The sequence below is a fragment of the Lithobates pipiens genome, unplaced genomic scaffold, assembly GCF_037356315.1.
Source record: "Lithobates pipiens isolate NorthernLeopardFrog02 unplaced genomic scaffold, aLitPip1_a1.2 Scaffold_30, whole genome shotgun sequence".
Lineage (NCBI taxonomy): Eukaryota > Metazoa > Chordata > Amphibia > Anura > Ranidae > Lithobates > Lithobates pipiens.
This window is the reverse complement of record NW_027507791.1, coordinates 20,075,054-20,099,919: the sequence shown is the minus strand read 5'-3', so window position 1 is coordinate 20,099,919 and position 24,866 is coordinate 20,075,054. Positions and strand designations below refer to the sequence as shown.

At 44.5% G+C, this 24,866-nt stretch overlaps 1 protein-coding gene across 1 annotated transcript in view; it reads right to left on the bottom strand.

Moving 5' to 3' along the window:
• The window catches only part of LOC143942446 (cholesterol 24-hydroxylase-like), an 84,341-nt gene that overhangs the window by 47,422 nt on the left and 12,053 nt on the right, over positions 1-24,866 (bottom strand). Inside the window, exons 3-6 of the mRNA XM_077463744.1 lie at positions 10,794-10,875; positions 6,691-6,764; positions 2,807-2,893; positions 556-694 (exon numbers count right to left, since the gene is read on the bottom strand). Coding sequence (XP_077319870.1) covers positions 556-694; positions 2,807-2,893; positions 6,691-6,764; positions 10,794-10,875 — 382 coding nt within the window. The remainder of the gene's footprint in view (positions 1-555; positions 695-2,806; positions 2,894-6,690; positions 6,765-10,793; positions 10,876-24,866) is intronic.

The following is a 24,866-nucleotide window of genomic DNA, read 5'->3' as shown; positions in this document are numbered from 1 at the left end:
GCACAACTGAAAATACTAGTCCACCTTGCTCTTTATGCTGGTCCTCAGACCATAGGTTCTTCAAAGCCAACAGCTTCACTCTAGCCTTAGTCCTCAGGCCGTTACCTGTCTCTTGCAAACACACACGTCCTCTCGCTGCCACCTGCAGCCTCTGACTCCTGGAGACTTCCTGTCTCCCTTGGGTGGAGTAGTATCCATCTGGGAGCTCTGAGATATTCCTATACCTTCATTATAAGGGCTGTGCTCACCTGAGCACACACCCTGCTGATCCTCCACAAAACCTGGGACACAGGGTTGGAGATTCCGTCCCACCCAAGACACTATGGTGGTCAGTGGAGAAGAGACCTCTTGGATTGGTGGTCAGTGGAGAAGTGACCTCTTAACAATGGCCACAGTAACACTAGAACAGAATGAAGTGAAGGGGGCTCAGATAAATGGTTGGGTGATCTATGCCCTTTCAGCTGTTAAAAGCATGCCGAGATGTGTAGTTCCTCAGGAGATGAAGGAGGCAGATCATATCTACCCAGAGAGATGGCCTCTGGTATTTGAACTTACCTTAGTGATGACGTCCAGGGTGACACAGTTGATCAATGCATGCATGCTCACTTGCTGCTTCCCATCCGCCTTCTCTTCCAGTTTTTCCATCAGCTGCTCAGCTTTTTCATTAAACACTCCTACCATCTGCATTAGATACCTGAGAGGAAAAAAAAAAATCAAAAAATCTGACATTCTGTATAAATATCCCAATTTTCGTTACTGGCCCCAGGAACAATGTACTGGTGATTTCAGGGACGTGCGGTGAGGTCAGTGACCGTTGAGGCACTGGATAGTATTGGAGCCAGATACACACAGGTTACATATTCACAAGTTACGTATTCAATTCTCATGTAAGTGAATAGAACCCAAACCATTCTCTGATTATATATTGCACCTTCATTAGTTCTCAAAGGGGGTTATTTACTAAAGGCAAATCTACTTTTCACTACATATGCACTTGAAAGTGCACTCGCTGTAGATCTGAGGGGGGCATGCAAGGATAATAAAAAAAACAGCATTTTTGCTTGCACATGATTGAATGATAAAATCAGCAGAGTTTCCCCTCATTTCAGAACTTTCCTTCAGATCTACAGCGACTGCACTAACAAGTGCACTTGTATTGCAAAGTGGATTTGCCTTTAGTAAATAACCCCCATAGTTTACGAATTTAACCAGCATAAGGACTTTATTTAGCATATGTAAATGGCGTTCAAATCACACATGTGAGGTATCACCATGAACGTTAGAATGAGAGCAATAATTCTAGCACTAGACCTCTGTAACTCCAAACATGTAACCTGTAAAAAAAAAAAATAATTAAAGTGTCGCCTATGGAGATTTTTAAGTATTGATTTTTGGCACCATTCGAAAAGTGTGCGTAATTTTCAAGTTTGGCATGTTGGGTATCTAGATAAAAAATTTGAATGAAAAGGCTATGAGGGGCTCCCACCATTCCTGTGCTATGCTGACTTACTGGGTTTTTAACTTCATTATAACGAATAATCGTAATTATTATGACAATGATAAAACGACATTAACAAACATCCTTATTTTGTTCGATTCTGAATCTCCCATCGACTACCAGTACCAATCTCCCACTCCCATATTAAAAAAAGGTCATTTTCCCAACCCTCACTCAGCAGCAGAAGAAAACCTCTGATTGGTACAATTTGGAAGCATAGAAATTCGTATTTCGGATGCTTCCGAATGTACAAATTTTCGGACTGCACATGTCTACTTGGGATTTCAAGCCTAGTAACTATTTAATGGGGTTTTATTTCCATATAGGAGCTCTGTTTGCCTCGTAAGGAACTGCTACCCTGTACACAAGTGGAAAATCTATTATTGACTTTTGCTCTGATAGCATTGGTTATATGCCTATAGTGAGTATACCTGGTTATTTATTTCCCCCCCCCCCCTTTTCCCCTCTTCTATTTTGAGTGATGTTATTACTGACTCAGGAAGTGAGGGGACAGTAGTTAGCACTTCCGCCTAGCAGCACTAGGGTTGTTGGTTCAAATAACAAACATGGCACTACCTGCATGGAGTTTGCATGTGCTCCCTGTGCCAGCGTAGGTTTCCTCTGGGTACTCTGGTTTCCTCCCATGCTCAAAAGACATGCTTGGAGGTAAATTGGCCCTATGTGTATGTATAATGTGAGTTGGGGGCTGTCATGGACACTAGCTGCGGGAAACTTTTCTGTCCCCATTTACCCTGTTATTTGTTATTTTTTCCTTTTTGTTACATTTTGAAGGACATTTTGAAGGACTGTTTTCCTGTATGAACTACATAAGTACCTTTAATAAATAAGAAAAAAAGTTTTGGCTGGATATAAGATTTAATACAAGGACTATATTTTCAATTTAAATAGTTTTTATTTAAATAGTGTTAACTTTCTCGTGGCATAAACCTCTTTAAAGCTGTAAAAGTCACTGATTAACCAGCTATAGGGATTTATTTCTGGTGTATCAAGTGTATCTATGTAAGATAATAAGTTGATTTCTCAGCAGTTTACGGTGTCTGGAAAGAAGGTAGAAAAGGCCGTTCTCAGCATGAGTAGCCTGCACACCAACACACAGGAGAAATGTGAAGGCCAGAAGGACTATAACAAGTGATGGCATGAAAACCTGGGACTCTTGGATTATTACAGAGAAGATGTTGTATAGATTTACAGAAAAAGTAAACATTTTTTTAGGAACAAATAAAATTCTACATCAACACTCATCTTTGTCCTGTGGAATTTATAGGCCCTCCATTTGATTAGACTCACGTGTGGCTGAATGCAGGGTTCATGATACGTCGCTGTTTATACCAGTGCTGGTGGTCTGGATCGGTCAGCAGCCCTTTGCCCAGGAACCTGCAGAGCAGAGAGAACACATATGTACCTCAGCATTTGTAATAGCATAACACATACATACCAACTGTCCTGCACTGGCCATAAAGTATGTATCCCAAGGCATGTCCTGGGATCACATAATCAACCTTATTCGATGTACTACACGTTTAGTAACCTAAAAGCCATTAAAAGGCCCAGATCAAGGCCCCAAGTGGACAACCTCCCACATGCTTAGAGGCAGTGTCTGGGTGGGACCAACCCATAAAGTGGGCCTGATGAGTAGTCACTGCATATTTAGGGACAGGGTCTGGATGGGACCAACCCATAAAGTGGGGATGATTTAGGCACACCCACACGGAAAGTGGTCAGACAAAACACGGACCTTGGACATTAACAGTGTCCCAGGTTTTGCTGCCAAAAGGTTGGTAAATACGCAAACGTGACACTGTCATCAGTCATAGTAGTTGGTGTTTCCTATGTTGTAGTCACATACAATTTTTCAGGACAAGCTTTCGGGGTATGTCCCCTTCTTCAAGGTCCAAGCAGTACTGAAGGAGGGCCCCGCCCCGCCCCCCCGAAAGCTTGTCCTGAAAAATTGTATGTTCGTGCAAATAAAAAAAGTATCATGGACAGTACTCATTTTTCTCTGTCACAATTGCACTAATATGGCTACAATCACCTCAACGATGTTGTATTAAGAACCAACTCTTCAGGATACCTGAGGGGTTTTTATACTCCCCATTTCACCTTTACCTATCATAGCCCCAGCACCAGCTGGAACTAAATGCATATTCGTCCATTCCAATGCAATTTTCTAAGATACATTCCCCAAGAAAAAGCACCCACAGGCATAGAATGAACATTAACTGATCTTGATGGTGTTTGGCTGGATTGTATGACCATTTTATGCCTATGCTTCAGCAGACTGTCCATGGGGGGGGTACAATAGGTAGTTTCCCCACAGGTAAGTCTCAGCTCCCTCCTCTGTTGACATAAACTTGTACATGAAGCTCCAGCTAGTTTTTTTTTGTTTTGTATTTTTTGCAATCTTCACATGCTGGTGATTGGATAATGCCTGCACATCCAACCACCCTCTAATATCAAATGCCCAGCCATAAGAGGTCTATAGATTAACAATATAAAAAAGGAATTCTGCTGTTTTAAGCATTGTTTGCAGTAATCAAGCTACATGGAAAATCAGTAGCTTTTACATGTAAAACGTCATTGAATAGGCCAGTGTTCCTCAACCTTTTTTTCAATTGCAGCAACCCTTCAAAGTATGCAAAATATTGAGGCAACCCAGTCTAAAATGTAAATGCTACTTCTCAACAGGAAACCCAAGTCTGGGACGATGCACACAACCTCATTAATGACCCTAACATCAGAAGCTCTTTTTCACATCAGAGACTTCCCTGTACATGGGAGCCCACCATCGTATCAGAGTCCTCCAAACACAAAGCCCACTAAACACACAGTCCTTAATCATAAAGCCCAGCAATTACACAATTGCTCCATCATAGAGACACCCAGTCACACAGTACCCCCTGCACATCAGATCCCCACCTTTTGGCTGCTCCATCAGAGTCCCCCAGTCACACCGACATCGCACAGTTCCCTTTGCACATCAGATCCCTACCCTTTGGCCCCCACAACATGGTAGAGGGGGGGGGGGGGAGGTGGAGCAGATCTGGAGGAGGTGGACTTCTGCCTTATCTTGAATGCTATAAGGGAAGCCTGAATACCACCTGCCCTGATCAGCAGGGGGACAGGCCAGCCACTAACACAATAGCAACAAATTATGCTATTTATCCCGGCCCTATATCGCCATTTGTTGTAATTATGTTGGAGACTGGCCTGCCAGCACCATGGCAACTGATGGCACTAATCCACAGCAAAGCGAGTTGGGTCCTCGCAGGACCCTGGGAGAGTGCAAATGGCACCCCATGGTGCTGGAGTGGAATAGAGGAACAAGAATTGAGCTTTCACCACACATGTGTGGGCAAGTTGGGAGAAAGATACAAGTCTCAGGAATACACAAATTTATCTACAAGTTGGATACATCTCTGACTGTCAGTCATTCTCTGGGAGATACTTGGGAATGTGGATAAGAGGTGCCGAAAACCTGAGGACCCTGTACATCAGGGGTAGGCAACCAGGGGCCCTCCAGCTGTTGCAGAACTACAAGTCCCGTTATTCCCCTGGGAGTAATTGTAACTGCCAGCCTTGCAATTCCTTATGGGAAGTGTAATTCCACAACAGCTGGAGGGCCTCAGGTTGCCTACCCCTGTCATATACGTGTTCTTTATACTATTGTTGGCATCCAATAGTACAGCAATATTTTAAATGTACAGAATCTGAATATTGGGCTGGTGGCTTCTTCATACTGAAGGGCTTCCATGATGACTTTGGGTTTTGTTAGAGAAAAGTGAATTTAGAATTGAAGTAGCCCACTGTATTATTCAAGTCCAAATACAAGTTCATTCCAATGACAAATTGTTTGCAAATCAAACAAAGTTTGGGATATGTATTCCCGACCCCTTCCTCAGGGTTTGGGAAAAAATGGACTAATGAAATTGTGTATGTGGACTCAACGGCCATTTCAGATAACATCCAACTATAGATGATTATTGAATCCACCTACACGGTTTCATTATTTCCAAGGCCTGATGAACAGGTGGAGTTATAGTCTCCAAAATGTGTTGACTTTGCAAACAACTTATCATTGAAATAAATTTGGACTTGAATATTAGGTTGTAGTACCTTGCAAATTTCAACCAAAACTAAGCAGCAATCTAGAGTGGACAGTATATTGTTGGATACTGTCCACTCTAGATTGCTGCTCAGTTTTGGTTGAAATTTGCAAGGTACTACAACCTAATATTCAAGTCCAAATTTATTCCAATGATAAGTTGTTTGCAAAATCAACACATTTTGTAGGCTGTAACTCCACCTGTTCATCAGGCCTTGGAAATAATGAAACCGTGTAGGTGGATTCAATAATCATGAACATCAAACTGCCAGGTTATCTTGAAAATATTCTAACTATAAGATCATTGGGGAATTTATGAAAATAGAGGAAAATATTTTATGTACACTATATGGCCAAATGTTTGTCCATCACACCTATTTGAAGTTGTTGGACATCCCATTCCAAAACCATAGCCATAAATATGGGATTTTCCGCCTTCATCTTTTGAAGCTATAACATCCTCTTTTCTTCTGGAAAGGCTTTCCACAAGATTTTGAAATATCTTTTGGAATCTGTGCTCATTTGTGGGAAGTACTGATGTTAGACGTGAAGACCTGGCTCGCCCTCAGCATTCCAATTCACCCCAAAGGTGCTCAGTAGGGTTGAGGTCAGGACTTGTACATATGGTTGCCACCTCATCCCTTTAAACCCGAACACACATTAATTACACAGGTTCTGTGGCTGATTAAGGTGGTAATTAAACTCGGTGCCTTAGCTGCATTCAATTTGCCCCAGAACCTGTGTAATTCAAAGGTGTTCGGGTTTAAAGGGATGAGGTGGCAACTCTACTTGTACAGGACAACTGAGTTCCTCCATACCAAACTGGTCACACCATGTCTTTATGGAGCTGGCTTTGTACACAGGGCCACAGTCATGCTGGAACAGAAAAAGGACTTCAAACTTACCATGAGGAATGAAGAGCACAATTGTCTACAATGTCTTTGTATGATGTAATATTAACAGTACCCTTCACTGGACACAACTAAACTCCACCATTTGGAGAGGGATCTCCATAGTTTTCTATCTATGTCTCTAGTGTGTTATGCACTATTGTGCAATGCTGACTTACCTCTTATTGAAAAGATAAAAAAGACGATCGTAGGTGTTTGGGTCTTTGGGGTAATCCGGTGACATCAGATACTCCTGCACAGAGATTACAGTGAATTATTCCCGAAAAAGAGACTCCAGTTATATATTGATCAGATGAAGTCTATTACTCTGGACAAAATCATGTCAAGAAGAGAAAATGGGAAGTAGCTAAGCCTGGATATAACTTGGAAAGGAAGTGCATGTGGGTGGAAAACTGACTATAAGCGCACAAAGGGGGTTATTTACTAAAGAAAAATGCACTTTGCACTGAAAGTGCACTTGGAAGTAAAGTCACTGTAGATCCGAGGGGGACATGCAAGGACAATAAAAAACAGCATTTTAGCTTGCACATGATTGGATGATAAAATCAGCAGAGCTTCCACTCATTTCAGATCTGCCCCTTAGATTTAGAGCGACTGCACTTGCAGTGCAAAGTCTATTTGCCTTTCGTAAATAACCCCCAAAGTGTCACAGTTTAAAGAATAAAGTGTGGCATATCTCAAATCAGGACTGTGAACAAAGAAGGCATTCAGAATCCCTCTAAATGTGAAATCAACTTTTTGCAATTGCCTATCTGGGCTTTGCTAAACTTGTGTAGAAACTGTCAGTTTGCAACAGTTTGTGTTCTCTTCCTCTAGTAATTACATGAGTGCACTGCAATACAGAAATCCCCCTTAATGGCTCTTGGTAGTGGAGACAGAGGTAGGTGCTATTTACCTTTGACTGCCAGTCAGTGCCATCAGGCTTAACAACTTCAATTTATACACCCTTCCTTCCCAGACCAATTTTTAGCTTTCAGTGCTCTCACACTTTGAATGCCAATTACTCAGTCATGCAACACTGTACCCAAACAAAATGTTTATAATTTTTTTCATACATATAGAGATTTCTTTTGGTGGTATTTAATCACCACTGGGTTTTTTATTTTTTGCGGCATAAGTGAAAAAAGAGCAAAAAAAAAAAAAAAAAACGAAAAACTTTTTTTTAGTTTCTATGATAAAATTTTGCAAATAAGTCATTTTTGTTCATAAATTTTGGCCAAAATTTATATGGCTACATCTCTTTGGTAAAAATAACCCAAATTAGTGGAGATTATTTAGTCTCTGTGAAAGTTATAGAGTCTACCAACTATGGTGCAAATCACTGAAAATTGAATACACCTGATGCACTGACGGCCTTTGCAGTAGGGCTCGTTGCTGCGCTCAACTACAATATCTGTGAGGGTTTGCAGTGTTGTGGCACCAGCGGCTAAGGCCCAATTTTTGCAGCCCCTGTTTAACAGGTGCATGTAATTAAAATTTTTGATCCAATACTTTGCAGCAGGACTCATTCCTGCTCTTCAACTAGAGTTTCTGTGAGGTGTTGCAGTGTTGTGGCGCCAGTGCCTAAGGCCCAATTTTTGTGCCCCTGTTCAACAGGTGCATGTAATTACAATTCTTGATATAATATTTCACAGCAGGGCCCATTTCAGCGCCCACCAAGAGTAACTGTAAGGACTTAGTGTTATGGCGCCAGCACCACCACCACCAAAGGCCCAATTTTTCTACCACTGTTCAACAATGGCGTGCAATTACAATTCTTGATATAATAGTTCACAGCAGGGCGCTCCAGCGCCCACAAAGAGTCACATTGAGGGCTTGCAGTGTTGTGGCAACACCTTAGGCCCAAATTTCTGCAGCACATATAGGACAGGCCCCTACTTTCAAACATCCAATTTACAAATGTCTCCTACTTGCAAATGGAAGGAGACAACAGGAAGCAAGATGAAATCTACCCCTAGGAAGGGAAATTCTCTCCTGTAAGATTTGATATGGGAAAAACATGTGTCCTCTCCACTGATGCTTTATCCCAATCCTTGTTTTACTAAAAAACCCACATTTTCTAAAAACATTGGTCATTGGGACAGAAAGGGAGGTGAAATCTTCTGAAGAGGTGCACAGACGGAAAAAAAAGTTACAGGGGTGATGACACTTCCCTATGTTTTCCAAAAGCTTAAAAATAGATTTTTTGACTGGAGCTACACTTTAAAAATTTACCAGTTCAAAATTACAAACAGAGTCTACTTAACAACAAACCTACACAGTCCCTGTCTTGTTTGTACCGCCTGTATACTGCTGTCCTGAGTATATAGGGCCTGGGGGCCCCACGCTTTTCCTTTTTTTTATTTGGGTACAGGGTTCCCCTTAATATCTGTACAAGACCCAAAGGGGCTGGTAATGGGCGGTGGGGTACCCATGCCGTTTTTCTCAATGATTTTCATCCATATTGCCGGGACCAGACATTACATTAAAAACGCAAGCAGTTTTGAATGACTTTTTTTTCTGTTAGAAATGTCATTTTGTGCAGGGACTGTTCTAAACACGGAAAGCACGTGCCACTTCACAGGCATACTATAGACACCCCCCAGGCACGATATTTTTTCACTTTAAGAGTCATTAAAATCAGTGTTCCTTGATACATGTCCCCTGGGGCAGGAGCAGGGTCCTCAAACCCTTTTTAGGACAACAACTTGCATATTAGCCTTTAAAATTAGCACTTTTGATTTTGAACGTTCGAGGCCCATAGACTTTAATGGGGTTCTAATGTTTGCGTTAATTTTCGGTCCGTTCGCAGGTTCTGGTGCGAACCAAACCGGGGGGGGGTGTTCGGCTCATCCCTAATGTTAAACTTACCTGCTTTCTTGTGGTGGATTTGCACAGAGCAGCCCAGATCCTCTTCTGTGCTCCTGGCCCCTCCCTCCTATTCAGTGCCCCAACAGCAAGCAGCTTGCTATGGGGGGGGGGCACCCGAGCCGAGTCGCAACTCCCTGTGTCTATTTAGACACGGAGCCCTGACCCGGCCCCGCCCTCTCTATCCCCAGGTTGGCTAGCTGACTTTGATTGACAGCAGTGGCAGCCAATGTTGCTGCTGCTATGTCACAGCCAATCAGGAGGGACAATCCCGAACAGCTCAGACACTCGTGGACATCGCTGGACAGAGAAGGACCGCAGGTAAGTGTTAGGGGGGCTGCTGCACACACAAGGCTTTTCATCTAAAAAACCTTCTGCCTTACAACCCCTTTAAAGAAGAAGAACTCAAGCTTTTCCTCCCCCAAAATCACAGATGCATGGTGTGTGCAAATGAAGCACAACCCCACCGTCGGTTTATGTGTAACTTACCTCCTTTAGCTGTATACAGCAGGTTTCTGTGTCTGATGTCACACCTCCTCCTGGCAGAATTTCTAAGTTCTCTGACCTTCTGTTTGCTTCTTTTCCAGCCCTGATATTACATGGCTCATGATGCTTTGAGCCTTCAGGGTGGGCTATGGGATTCTCTTGTACCAGCTGTGGGAGCTGATGTGGGTGCATCCTAGTGTTACTGTGGGTGTTTTTTGGGCCTTCATGTGGGTGGTGAAAGGTGTAAATGTGTCATACCTCCTCCTGTGTCCTGTCTTGCAGCATGCCAAAGAATAATGGCCTTCTGCAAGACTGCAGGGGAAGGGCTATGGGAGGTTAGTCTGAAGGTGTTGCCTTCATATGTAAATGAATTAATTTCACAGAGAGCGTGATCTAAGTGGTGGGACCCTCTTTGTACACACTTGTCAGCATATTTCACTGGGCAGGATTGGATATCAATTGTGAACCATTTAATCCTACCCAGCAGCAGCACAGCTAGCTTTCAGAACAGGCTGTGTATGAAGGCGTTTCCTTCTTGAATAATGCTGTGACCTGTGAGGCGGGACTTGGGAGGTTTGGATTCCTCCTGTAGGTATGACTGGTTGGGATTGAATGATAATTAGGATGTATTCAATCCCACCCACCAGCAAAGCTGTGAAGGAAGTTACATCATTTACAGAGTCTGAAAGACTACAAAAGGGAAGTATCGCATGATACAAAGCCACAACTAAAACCAGAATATCAGGGGATCTGCAGACAAAAGAGCAACATGAGGTATGATTTATGCTGGGATTGATGATTCCATTTAGCAATATTTACTGTGACCCGAACCCGAGATTATGGCTCTCAATACACAGGAAAAAAAAAAAAAGAAAGAAAGTCATTGTGCATTTCCTTGTTAGATGAAGAAGGGCAGCTGACTTCTCACCTTCACAGATTCGGGATCCGTAGAGAAGATCGCCACGCGGTGCAAAAAGTTTAGTCGACAAACCGGCCCATATTCCTCTGCCCTACAATAAAAGAGAAGGGAAAATTGCATAGCTGAAAAGTTCCTTTCTTAAATAACCTAAAATTGACTACTACGGGCTTGTGTTCACTCCAGGCCTACTTTTCTCCCCTTGCAAGTGGGAAGGACAAAGGATGTGTCACCGAGGAGCCGAAATGCAAGAAATCATATCTAAAAATTCCACTCTTGGAGGTGGCCCTGTAGCCTGGAGGGTATGCAGCTTAGGATGAAAATACCACAAGTCGAAGACCCCTTGCAGATAAATCCGCCCAAGCAGATCACCTTGCTCAGCAGGGGATCTCTCAGTTGATCCCTGATGAGCAGGCAGATAACAGGTCCGTGTCCACTCCTCTATGCAGTGTGGACATGGACACGGACATAGCCCGCTGTTCTATAGGGGGCAGCTGAATGGAACCAGGCTGCCTGTCCATTTCCATCCGATCTGCCAGATGGATGGGGGAACGAATCCCCAACCATCGGTTTTTAGCCGACTGGATTGGATCGGATGCTAGCGGGTGAAAGCAGACATGTCTGCAAACATCTGCCGCCCCATAAAGAATAATGGGTGGTCTGATGGGGTCCCGTCTGAAAAACAAACAGGTGGACCCAATTGATCTTCTGGTGTGAAAGGGGTCTTAGGGGTGTATTTATAGAAAAAAATAAAAATAAATAGCAGTTATCTATTGAAACTGCATGTAAATGAATTCTGTGCAAGGAGCAAAATAGAATGTTCTTAGGCTGCAGATGAATGTTATGCATTGAAAAATACAGCGTGAAATGGGGGAAATAGCACAGTATGGCCACTAGATGGTGTGGTGTATCATGGAAATAAGTAAGCTCCTCAGTCCATCTTTTAGCCATATTGCAGTGTTATCCTCATTCACATCGTTTTTTTTTTCAATGAACATTTAGGCCTCATGCACACGAGACGCAGATGAAACCTCTGTTAAAAAAAAGCTGAAACGCGCGTTTAGAAACGCGCGTTTTGCCACGTTTGCATGCCGCGTTTAGACGCGTTTAGACGCGTTTGCGTTTAAACGCGTTTATAAAGATAACATCATGTAGACCCTCCCCAAGCTCTCAAAGCATTTTTTTTAACTATTTCTGCTATTTTGATCAGAGTGAGCAGCAGCAGCATAGAGAGCAGTTGTACACTTGCATTTGCCGTGTCACTTGCCACGGCACCTGCCACAAGTTGTGGATTGTCCACTTGCCACGTCACTTGCCACAAGTTGGGGATTGTCCACTTGCCACATCACCTGCCACGTCACCTGCCACAAATTGTGGATTGTCCACTTGCCACGTCACTTGCCACATCACCTGCCACGTCACTTGCCACGAGATGTGAATTGTCCACTTTCCACGTCATCTGCCATGCCACCTGCCACAAGCTGTGGATTGTCCACTTGCCACGTCACCAGTCACATCACCTGCCACAAGTTGTGGATTGTCCACTTGCCACGTCCCTTGCCACGTCCCCTGCCACGTCACCTGCCACAAGTGGATTGTCCACTTGCCACATCACTTGCCACATCACCTGCCACAAGTTGTGGATTGTCCACTTGCCACGTCACCTGCCACAAGTTGTGGATTGTTCACTTGCCACGTCACCTGCCACGTCACCTGCCACAAGTTGTGGATTGTCCACTTGCCACGTCACTTGCCACAAGCTGTGGATTGTCCACTTGCCACATCACTTGCCACGTCACCTGCCACGTCACCTGCCACGTCACTTGCCACGTCACCTGCCACAAGTTTTGGATTGTCCACTTGCCACGTCACTTGCCACGTCAGCTGCCACGTCACTTGCCACAAGATGTGGATTGTCCACTTTCCACGTCATCTGCCATGCCACCTGCCACAAGCTGTGGATTGTCCACTTGCCACGTCACCAGCCACATCACCTGCCACAAGTTGTGGATTGTCCACTTGCCACGTGACTTGCCACATCACCTGCCACGTCACTTGCCACATCACCTGCCACAAGTTGTGGATTGTCTACTTGCCGCGTCACTTGCCACTTCACCTGCCACGTCACCTGCCACAAGTTGTGGATTGTTCACTTGCCACGTCACCTGCCACGTCACCTGCCACAAGTTGTGGATTGTCCACTTGCCACGTCACTTGCCACAAGCTGTGGATTGTCCACTTGCCACATCACTTGCCACGTCACCTGCCACGTCACTTGCCACGTCACCTGCCACAAGTTTTGGATTGTCCACTTGCCACGTCACTTGCCACGTCAGCTGCCACGTCACTTGTCACATCACCTGCCACGTCACCTGCCACAAGTTGTGGATTGTCCACTTTCCACGTCACTTGCCACATCACTTGCCACATCACCTGCCACGTCACTTGCCACGAGATGTGGATTGTCCACTTGCCATGTCACTTGCCACTTCACCTGCCACGTCACTTGCCACGTCAGCTGCCACGTCACTTGCCACAAGATGTGGATTGTCCACTTGCCATGTCACTTGCCACGTCACCTGCCACGTCACTTGCCACGTCAGCTGCCACGTCACTTGCTACAAGATGTGGATTGTCCACTTGTCACATCACCTGCCACATCACTTGCCACATCACCTGCCACGTCACCTGCCACAAGTTGTGGACTGTCCACTTGCCACGTCACTTGCCACATCACCTGCCACGTCACTTGCCACAAGATGTGGATTGTCCACTTTCCACGTCACCTGCCATGCCATCTGCCACAAGTTGTGGATTGTCCACTTGCCACACCACTTTCCACGTCACCTGCCACGTCACCTGCCACAAGATGTGGATTGTCCACTTGCCACGTCACCAGCCACATCACCTGCCACAAGTTGTGGATTGTCCACTTGCCACGTCCCTTGCCACGTCCCCTGCCACGTCACCTGCCACAAGTGGATTGTCCACTTGTCACATCACCTGCCACATCACTTGCCACATCACCTGCCACGTCACCTGCCACAAGTTGTGGACTGTCCACTTGCCACGTCACTTGCCACATCACCTGCCACGTCACTTGCCACAAGATGTGGATTGTCCACTTTCCACGTCACCTGCCATGCCATCTGCCACAAGTTGTGGATTGTCCACTTGCCACACCACTTTCCACGTCACCTGCCACGTCACCTGCCACAAGATGTGGATTGTCCACTTGCCACGTCACCAGCCACATCACCTGCCACAAGTTGTGGATTGTCCACTTGCCACGTCCCTTGCCACGTCCCCTGCCACGTCACCTGCCACAAGTGGATTGTCCACTTGTCACATCACCTGCCACATCACTTGCCACATCACCTGCCACGTCACCTGCCACAAGTTGTGGACTGTCCACTTGCCACGTCACTTGCCACATCACCTGCCACGTCACTTGCCACAAGATGTGGATTGTCCACTTTCCACGTCACCTGCCATGCCATCTGCCACAAGTTGTGGATTGTCCACTTGCCACACCACTTTCCACGTCACCTGCCACGTCACCTGCCACAAGATGTGGATTGTCCACTTGCCACGTCACCAGCCACATCACCTGCCACAAGTTGTGGATTGTCCACTTGCCACGTCCCTTGCCACGTCCCCTGCCACGTCACCTGCCACAAGTGGATTGTCCACTTGCCACATCACTTGCCACATCACCTGCCACAAGTTGTGGATTGTCCACTTGCCACGTCACCTGACACAAGTTGTGGATTGTCCACTCGCCACGTCACTTGCCACATCCCCTGCCACAAGTGGATTGTCCACTTGCCACATCACTTGCCCCATCACCTGCCACAAGTTGTGGATTGTCCACTTGCCACGTCACCTGACACAAGTTGTGGATTGTCCACTCGCCACGTCACTTGCCACATCACCTGCCACAAGTGGATTGTCCACTTGCCACGTCACTTGCCACATCCCCTGCCACAAGTGGATTGTCCACTTGCCACGTCACTTGCCACGTCACCTGCCACAAGTTATGGATTGTCCACTTGCCACGTCACATGCCAGTCACCTGCCACAAGTTGTTGATTTTCCACTTGCCACGTCACCTGCCAAGTCACTTGCCGCGTCACCTGCCAGGTCACTTGCCACGTCACCTGCCACAAGTTGTCTATTGTCCACTTTCCACGTCACTTGCCACTTCTCCTGCCACGTCACTTGCCACAAGTTGTGGATTGTCCACTTGCCACATCACTTGCCACCTGCCATGTCACTTGCCACAAGTTGTGGATTGTCCACTTGCCACGTCACTTGCCACAAGTTGTGGATTGTCCACTTGCAATTGCAATTGTTTAAAATATTTTTCTAATGGTTTTTCATCATTTGCAATCATTTTTGAGATTTTTAATGTAAAAAAAAAAAAAAAAAGGTGTACTCGCGCATTGACAATATTTTTTTAGATCACCACCATCTCCAACTTCTGCAGTCCGCACATATAGGTACAGCCACTATATCTGACCATGCGCCGGTATCAATGTGCCTGACCATGCCCTCCTTAGCACAACGCTCCAATAATTGGAAGCTCAATGACTCTCTCCTCTCTACCGAGGCTGACGTTTCTGAGTTAGTCTCACACATGAAACAGTATTTCGCAGAAAATACTTCTCCTGAGTCCCCCCCCTCGGTTGTGTGGGAAGCTCACAAGGCTGCCATGCGGGGACGACTCATCGAACTGGGCTCTAGGAAGAAGAGGGAGCGTGGTTGGCAGATTGAGCAGGTCATTGGTCAGATTGCAGAGTTGGACAAGCAGCATAAACTTACCCTACACATGGCTCATTTACAAGCCCTCACCCTGAAACGGGAGGAATTGAAAACCCTCCTTGACCTAGACACAAACAGGAAATTCCGACGCCTCGCTCAGTCTATGTATGAGTGGGGAAATAAACCCGGGAGGAGACTGGCAAGATCCCTCAAGGCGACACAAACCAGGTCTTTCATCCCCAAACTAAAACTTCCCAATGGCACTTTGGTGCATGCTACTCCCCACATAGCCGCGGCGTTTCGCGATTACTATGCTGATTTGTATAATGTACAGGGCTCAACGGCCTCGCACGCTCCGGGGGAAAAACGCAATCGCATACAGGCATATTTAAGAGAGGCCAATCTGCCCGTGTTACCTGCTTCCGCACTTCAGGCCCTAGAAGAGGACCTTACGGTAGAGGAATTCCGGGCGGCTCTGAAGTCGTCCCCCACGGGAAAGGCCCCTGGTCCTGATGGGTACACTGTCTGCTATTACAACACGTTTCGTGATATCCTACTCCCCCATCTCACGGCTTACGCCAATTCTATATCTCGCAACTCCTGTCTGCGCACGGAATCTCTCGCGGCCCACATAACAGTCATACCTAAACCAGGTAAAGACCCCACAGCATGCAGCAGCTACCGGCCGATCTCCCTCCTTAATGTGGATGTCAAGCTATACTCCAAGGTCCTGGCTAATCGGCTACTTCCCCTAATACCTAGCTGGATTTCCAAGGATCAGACTGGCTTCATACCTGGTAGAGAAGCCAGGGATAATTCCCTCCGGACAATTTCCCTGATTCAGTATGTCCGACGGTGCTCCCAGCCCACCCTACTTGTTTCTACGGATGCAGAAAAGGCATTCGATAGGGTGGACTGGGATTACCTCAAGACGACCCTGCATCACCTAGGTCTTGGCCCTAAAATGTTCTACCGCATAACCTCACTTTACTCCACTCCTACAGCGCGTGTCCGCATAAATGGCTCTCTGAGTGACTCATTCTCTCTGCACAATGGGACCAGACAGGGCTGCCCCCTATCCCCGCTCCTATTTGCTCTCACCCTCGAACCCTTCCTGTCCACAATTAGGCATAACATTAATATCCATGGGGTTCAGGTAGGTCCCACGACCCATAAATATGCAGCGTATGCTGACGATATTTTATTTTTTGTCCAGAAGCCCCATATTTCCCTGCCTAATCTGATGTCGGCCCTCTCTACCTACCAAACCCTCTCCAATTTTAAAATTAACTTTTCGAAATCGGAAATTCTAAACATTAATCTCCCCAGACGGGAAGCAGATCTACTGCGGCCCCTCTTCCCTTTTACATGGGTTCAGCGTCATATGAAATATCTAGGAATCAACCTTACACCAAATATTCACTCCCTTTTTCGATATAACTACCTCCCACTACTCAACAATATCAGAGAGGACCTGAGAAAATGGAAGAACCTTTCACACTCCTGGCTAGGGAGGGTTAACGTTGTTAAAATGAACATATTGCCCAGAGTCTTATTCCTATTCCAAATGATCCCCATGGGGGTACCCATAGGTTTTTTTACAACACTACAGACCATGATCTCCCGCTATGTTTGGAGGAACAGCCATCCCAGGGTATCTAGGGACGTTTTATACCGTGCCAAAGATGCTGGGGGCCTGGCTCTACCGAACTTTAGGATGTATTACCATGCAATTATACTCACCAGGATAGCAAATTGGAAGTACGCGGTTAACACCAAGCTGTGGGTGGCCATGGAACACTTTTTATCTGGGGCAGACCTCAGAGTTGCACCGTGGATCCCTCGTGTTCACAGACATCTTGGTACTGAAACCTCCTCACTCACTTCCTCCACCTTTGCTGTTTGGGACTACTTACACAAGCGGTTCTCCTGGTCTTACAACTCCCCTCTAATGCCACTTCTCCACCAACGATATTTTCTACCGGGTCTACTAGATCCAGGCTTTCATGCCTGGTCCTCGGATGGGTCCCTGATGCTGCACCAGGTCCTCCGGAACAATGCCCCTAAACCTTTGTCAGAAATACTCGGCACCAAGCCGATTACATTCCTGGACAAGTGGAGGTACGTTCAATTACAGTGTTTCCTGCGGGCCCTGCCCCGACCACTGAGAGACTCCGAGACTTTAAATGAAATTGAGGTGGTGTTTTACCCCAAGGATCCTCCCTTGCATTGCATTTCTTTGTTCTATAAGGCCCTCAATAGTCTCCTCCACAACTCATTCCCGTCCTTTCTGGCCTCATGGGAGAAAGATTTAGGTACCAACCTCACTGACCTACAAAAACGGAAGGTGCTACAACTAACCCAGGTCTCATCCATCGCCTCACAAATAGCTGAGGTTAACTACAAATTGCTCACCAGATGGCACTACACCCCTGTGAAGTTACACAGGATGTTTCCTGACAACTCCCCGTTATGCTGGAGGAATTGTGGGTTCCGGGCCACTCATGCACACATATGGTGGTCATGCCCCGTTATCAAGCCGTTCTGGTCGAATGTCATCCAGATTATTCAACGTATTTCTGGCACCCTCCTCCCCGATGAACCCTGGGCCATTCTCTTCCATGCTACTATAGACCCTGTGGGCCGATACAAACGCTCTATCATCCCACACCTGCTGAACACAGCTAAGGCACTGATACCTGCCCTGTGGGGCCAATCAAAGACTCCGTCACTGAAAAGTTGGATGCGTAAAATCGAGGCAGTTTACCTCATGGAGGACATCACTCATGCCAATAAGAATTCCTCGCAAAAAACCCTCTTGACTTGGTCTTGTTGGAAAGAATTTACCTCCACTACATTTTACGCAGATATCTTAGCGCAGCCCCACTGAGCAGCGCAAACTAAGTTTCTACATGCCACCACGCGAGCCACCGTACCCCCACCCTCTTTCTCCCCTCCTTGACCCTCCTCTCCTTCTCTTCCCCCCCCCCCCCCCCTTTTTACACTCTCTTGCCTTTTTCTGTTATCTCTCAGTTTCTGTGATAGACAACATGATACCTGGTCCTTGAATCAGAGCTGTGTACTTTGCTCATTATCTCTTGAATGCTTTTCGGTTTTGTTTTTGTGTTTTTTTTTGTTTGTTTTTCTTCACTGGCACTTCCGTTATTGCTTTACTGTGTTTGCCCTAAGATGCTCTGATGCTAATTACTAATCCTGTCCCCTGGTTTATGGGACTGGGTGCTGTATGTGGATTTAACAGTATATGTTTGTTGTTTATCTTTAATAAACATTTATTAAACAAAAAAAAAAAAAAAAAGGTCACCTTTAAAAACGCATATAAACGCAAACGCGGCTAAACGCGGTAGCGGCGTTTTGCCGCGTTTTACCGCGTTTTGCCGCGTTTTGCGTCTGAAACGCAGAAATTTTTGTTTCTGAATGCATTTTTTTGCTTCTGGAAAAACGAGATTAAACGCAACTGCATATAAACGGAAAAAAACGAGACTGTGTGCATGGACACATAGGATAACATTGAATGAGTTCAGGTGCAGTTGAAAAAACTGTCCAACTGCATCTGAACGCGCGTTTAACTGCGTCTCGTGTGCATGAGGCCTTATCCTGCAGAGGGTATAGTCTGAGAACATTTTAGCAATCACACAAAATTAATTTACACGCAGCTTCAATAAATGAAAAGCTACGCAATTTAATTTTTTAAAAACAAACTGAATCTTGCGAGCTACCATGTGAAAATACAAATGATAACAAATTAAATTTTTACTCTAATACATCCCTTAGAATAAGTCTAGAAAAACTTATTTTTAAATGACAAGCAGAAGAAAAAGCCAACACGTTTGCGGGACTCAAAACACCCCCTTCATCAGGGTTTATGCGGTCAGTGATGGGGAAGAACACTGAAGAGTAACTGCAACAATCATTGCAAGAACAGAATAGAATAATTGATCCAGGTTGCCAATCTGACAGACTGGCAAGTTTAACCAGCATTATACTATTCTTCATTTCTTTCAGTTATTGTCTGGTATTGTCACCCATCACTGCCAGCATAAGCCCTGATGAAGGAATTGTGCGCCCCTGAAACACGCTAGACCCATCATGAAAAAAGTTGTGACTTGCTAAGACTTGTGGTGCTCTCATCTTTGGCATACAGTCCAAGCCAACAGGAATAGGATAGAGGTTGGAAGTAGGTTGATGTGGTCATATTCACCTATGAAGCATCTCTGACATCTAAAAGCATACTTAATTTGCCCATTGAGAAAAGTCCTTAGAATGTAGTAGCTACCAATAGGTCTCAGGGGGTCATAAAAAGTCTCCATTAGGGGTCAGCTGGTCACCTGGTCAGGTCAAGGTAGCCTGTTTGATAGGGGGATATCATGGTCCTCCAATGATCAGACCAACTTTATCTTAGTACAGATTTGTTTTAAAGTATTTGTAAATCCAATGGCTAATATTTCATATCTTTACCCACATCCAGTTCGGGCCTTTTCTGGCACTTTTTGTTCACATGTAATAATTGGTATTTATTGCTAGAAAATTATTTATAACCCACAAACATTTTATATGTGTGTATATATTTTATATATATATATTTTTTTTTTTTCTTTAGCCCTAGAGCAGGGGTGTCCAAACTTTTTTCAAAGAGGGCCAGATTTGATGAAGTGAACATGAGTTAGGGCCGACCATTTTGCTCGACATTCCGTAAACCATTAAAATTCGGTCTAAGTGTGTTAGTCCGAGCACTAATTCCCGGTAGGCAAGTTGTTACTGAATAATAATAATATATATGCCAATTTTTTTTATTTTTACATAGTTTCTTAAAAAAAAAAAAAAAAATTCTGATTACTTTTGTTGCTACAGAAAGGATTTTTTTTTGATCTTTTACGTTAAAAAAAAAAAAATTATAAAAAATTGGGACAGAAAATAACATCATGACATTGCTCCAGTCTTCCTAGGCCAGGGATATGCAATTAGCGGACCTCCAGCTGTTGCAAAACTACAAGTCTCATCATGCCTCTGCCCGTGGGTGTCATGCTTGTGGCTGTCAGAGTCTTGCTATGCATCATGGGACTTGTAGTTCTGCAACAGCTGGAGGTCCGCTAATTGCATATTCCTGTCCTAGGCCATAGGGATGATCAGAGGCCATTTTTCCTTCGCTTATCTCTGTGCTCAGCCACCCCCAGTGCTGGATCAGTTCCTGGAGTTACCGACTGCCCAGGTAAGACCAAGAATGGATGGGGGGAGAACGATTATATATAAGTGATCCACTTTTATACAAAATAAAAACGAAGGAAAAAGAATGGGACTTTAAATGAGACCTATAGCTGCAATACTGTACCCAAACAAAATTTGCGTCCTTTTTTCCCCACAAAGAGAGCTTTGTTTTGGTGTCATTTCATCACCTCTTTGGTTTTTATTTGAAATTATATATATAATATATATATATATATTTTTTTTTTTTTTACTTTTTGGTATAATAAATATCCCCAAAAATGTTTTAAAAAAAAACTATTTCTTCATCAGTTTAGGCTGATATGTATTCTTCTACATATTTTTGGTAAAATAAAAAAAAATAAAAGAAAAACGCAATAAGCGTATATCGATTGGTTTGCACAAAAGTTATAGCGTCTACAGACTATGTGAAAGATTTATGCCATTTTTACTATTTTTATTTTTTTGGCGCGGATTTGCGATTTCTAGTGGTATTGTGACATTACAGCAGACAGATCGGACTCTTGTCACTTTTTTTTGGGACCAGTGACATTTATACAGTGTAAATGTCACTGGCAGGGAAGGGGTTAACACTGGGGGCGATCAAGGGGTTAAATGTGTGTTCCATCAGTGTGTGTTCTTACTGTATGGGGATAGGACTGAGTAGGAGAGGAGACATATCGCTGTTCCTACTTAGTAGGAACAAACTGCAAGTCTCCTCTCTGACAGCACAGGGATTTTTGCGTTTACACACCCAAATCCCCGCGCTGGCGCTCATGCGATCGCACATTGGCAGGCGGTGATGGCGCGCATCGGGGCACTGACCGTGCAGCGGGTGTGTGCCCTCAGGCGGCTCTTAAATTAAACCCCGTACTGGGTTTCGTGCAGGTGTGCCATTCTGCCCCCCCGTAAATAGACGTGAGCCGGCCGGGTACTGGTTAGAGTCCCATTCTTTTTCGCTTGTTTTTATTCTATATAGCCAGGGATTGAGGCCTTTTACAGTGGACAAGGCCGGGTCACACTTCTCTCTTTTATCCAAAAAGACTGGTGCCTGAGGAAAAAAAATTATTCCAGGGTTATAGCATCTAGCAGCAGCCATAACCCCGGTATTAAACGTCAAAGCAATGACGTATTTTCCCAGTTAGGCGGTCAGCATGTGGATATGAAGAGTTCAGTCATTATCAGCCTGGAAAATTCCATTGCCTCCTGCCAAAGTGGACTTGGCTATCTTTCTTCACTTTGAATTGCACAGGACTATGAACAGTACATGGGTGTGTCCACCTTTATCAGTGAATTACTCTGCACAAAGAAACTGGCATCAGTTCAATGTAAAGCAAACTTTGAGGGGCGAAATAAACGGTCTTGCATAAAAAGTAACATTAAGGCACATTGCAAAAAACAAACAAAAAAAACAAAAACGTAATCAGAGTATAGAAGAGTATAAAAAGCGTGTATGTAGCATTTTGTGTTCTTCTCCCTGGCTGTTGCTCCCCATCCCCCTTCCCCCGGACTTGCTGGCTTTTCTGAACTGTCAAAAGGACAGCACAGAAGTTGCTGTGTATTAAAGCTGTGCCAGAAGTAGTATGCAGCCTGCTAACAGAGTAGGTAGACCTTGTTACAGGTCTTTCTAACCAGCCTGTGCAGTTTCTGTTTCAGAGGGCAACAGACATTAGCTCAAGTCTGCACTTGATTAACCACTTCCGCCCTGGAAGGTTTTACCCCCTTCACGACCAGGCTATTTTTTACAATACGCCACTTTAAGTGCCAATTGTGCGGTCAAATGAACCTGATGTCCTTTTTTTTACCCCCCCCACAAACAGAGCTTTCTTTTGGTGGTATTTGATCACCTCTGCGGTTTTTATTTTTTGCGCCATTTACAAAAAAGTCATACAATTATGAAAAAATAATAAATTATATTTTTTACTTTCAGCTCTAAATCACATCCAATAAAAAAAAAAAAAAAAATGTAAAACAAAAAAAAAATCTAAATTTCTTCATCAATTTAGGCCAATATGCATTCCGCTACATATTTTTGGTTAAAAACAACAAAACAAAAACAAATAAGTGTATATTGATTGTTTTGCGCAAAAGTTGTAACATCTACAAACTATGCTATATATATATATTTTTTTTTTTACTAGTAATGGCGGCGATCAGCGGGACTGCAATATTGTTGGCAGACAAATTGGACACCTGACACTTTTTGGGGACCAGTGACAGTAATACAGTGAGCAGTGCTAACAAATATGCACTGTTTCTGTACTAAAGACACTGGCTGGGAAGGGTTAAATGTGTTCCCTGGGTGTGCCTACTCACTGTGGGGGAGGTGCTTTGACTGGGGCAATGTAAAGATCCGTGTTTCTGCTTGGCAGGAATACAGGATCAGCACAACGGCGATCTGCCTGGTTTACATAGGCAGACCGTAGGTCTGCCTTTCTCAAGAATGATCGGCGGGTTCCAGCAGATGAAATGATTTGCTCCTGCTGTGTCCAATCACAGTGGGAGCAGGTCACCGGCAGCACACGTGCGCTCCCCAGACCTGGAAGTGTCAGATCACATACCAAGTGCTCTGGCACAGAGTGGCCTCCCTACCACAGTATGTCTACGGTGGACGGTCTCTAACTGGTTAACAAAGGTAATACGGCAGTTTTCCTTATAACTATATAGCTGTAGATTCTCACCAGATGCGATCATTCTTTGCGATACGGCACTGCGTTACTTTAACCGACAATTATGCAGTCATGCAACGCTGTACCCAAAAATAAAATTATGTAAAATTTCCCCCACAAATAGAGCTTTCTTTTGATGGTATTTGATCGCCACTGCGTTTTTTTTGTTTTGTTTTTAGCACTATAAAACAAAAAAAGACCTACAATTTTGAAAAAAATATATATTTTTTACTACTTTCTGCTATAAAATATCCAATAAAGTTTAAAAAAAAAAACGAATTTCTTCATAAATTCTGCTACATATGTTTGTAAGCTTAAGCTTAGATTGATTGGTTTGTGCAAAAGTTATATAAACTAGGTCTACAAACTATGGTATATATACACTGGAATTTAGTAATGGCGGTGATCTGCGACTTCTAGCAGGACTGTGATATTGTGGCGGACAATCATAAACTGACACTTATGGGAACCAGTGACACCAATACATTGACCAGAGCTAAACATATGCACTGTCACTGTACTAATCACACTGGCTGGGAAGGGATTAAACACCTAGGGTGATCAAAGGGTTAAATGTGTGCCTAACCAGTGTTTTTGTGTACTGTGTGTGGTGCTTTCACTAAGGGATGTGATGGATTCTGCAGGGAAAGAAAATCTATCACTTCCTCTCTGTCAGAACAGAGCTCTACCTTGTTTACATAGTCAGAGCTTCATCCTGTGTGCCTTCCTGACGATGGGCAGGTGCCAGCGGACATTATATAATGATTCTGTACAGAAGGGCCGCCCTGTACCAGTAAGTCTGCTATAGGGTGGTCATTAATTGGATAGTTACCATAGTAGGTAAGGTCAAAAAAAGACACAAGTCTATCAAGTCCAACTTATGTGTGTGATATGTCAGTATTACAGTGTATATCCCTGTATGTTGCGGTCGTTCAGGTGCTTCTCTAATAGTTTCTTGAAACTATCGATGGCCCCCCACTGAGAACATTGCCTGTGGAAGGGAATTCCATATCCCTGCCGCTCTTACACTAGAACCCTCTACGTAGTTTAAGGTTAAACCTCTTTTCTTCTAATATTAATGAGTGGCCACGTGTCTTGTTAAACTCCCTTCTGTGAAAAAGTTGTATCCCTCTTGTGGGGTCACCAGTACGGTATTCATATATTGAAATCATATCCCCTCTCAAGCGCCTCTTCACCAGAGAGAATAAGTTCAGTGCTCGCAACCTTTCCTTATAACTAATATCCTCCAGACCCTTTATTAGCTTTGTTGCCCTTTTTTGTACTCGCTCCATTTCCAGTACATCCTGCCTGAGGACTGGCGACCAGAACTGGACAGCATATTCCAGGTGCGGCTGGACCAGATTCTTGTAGAATGAGAATTACCGTTTTACCATGGAGGTGCTTCCTGTGATGTGTCACGAGGATAAACACT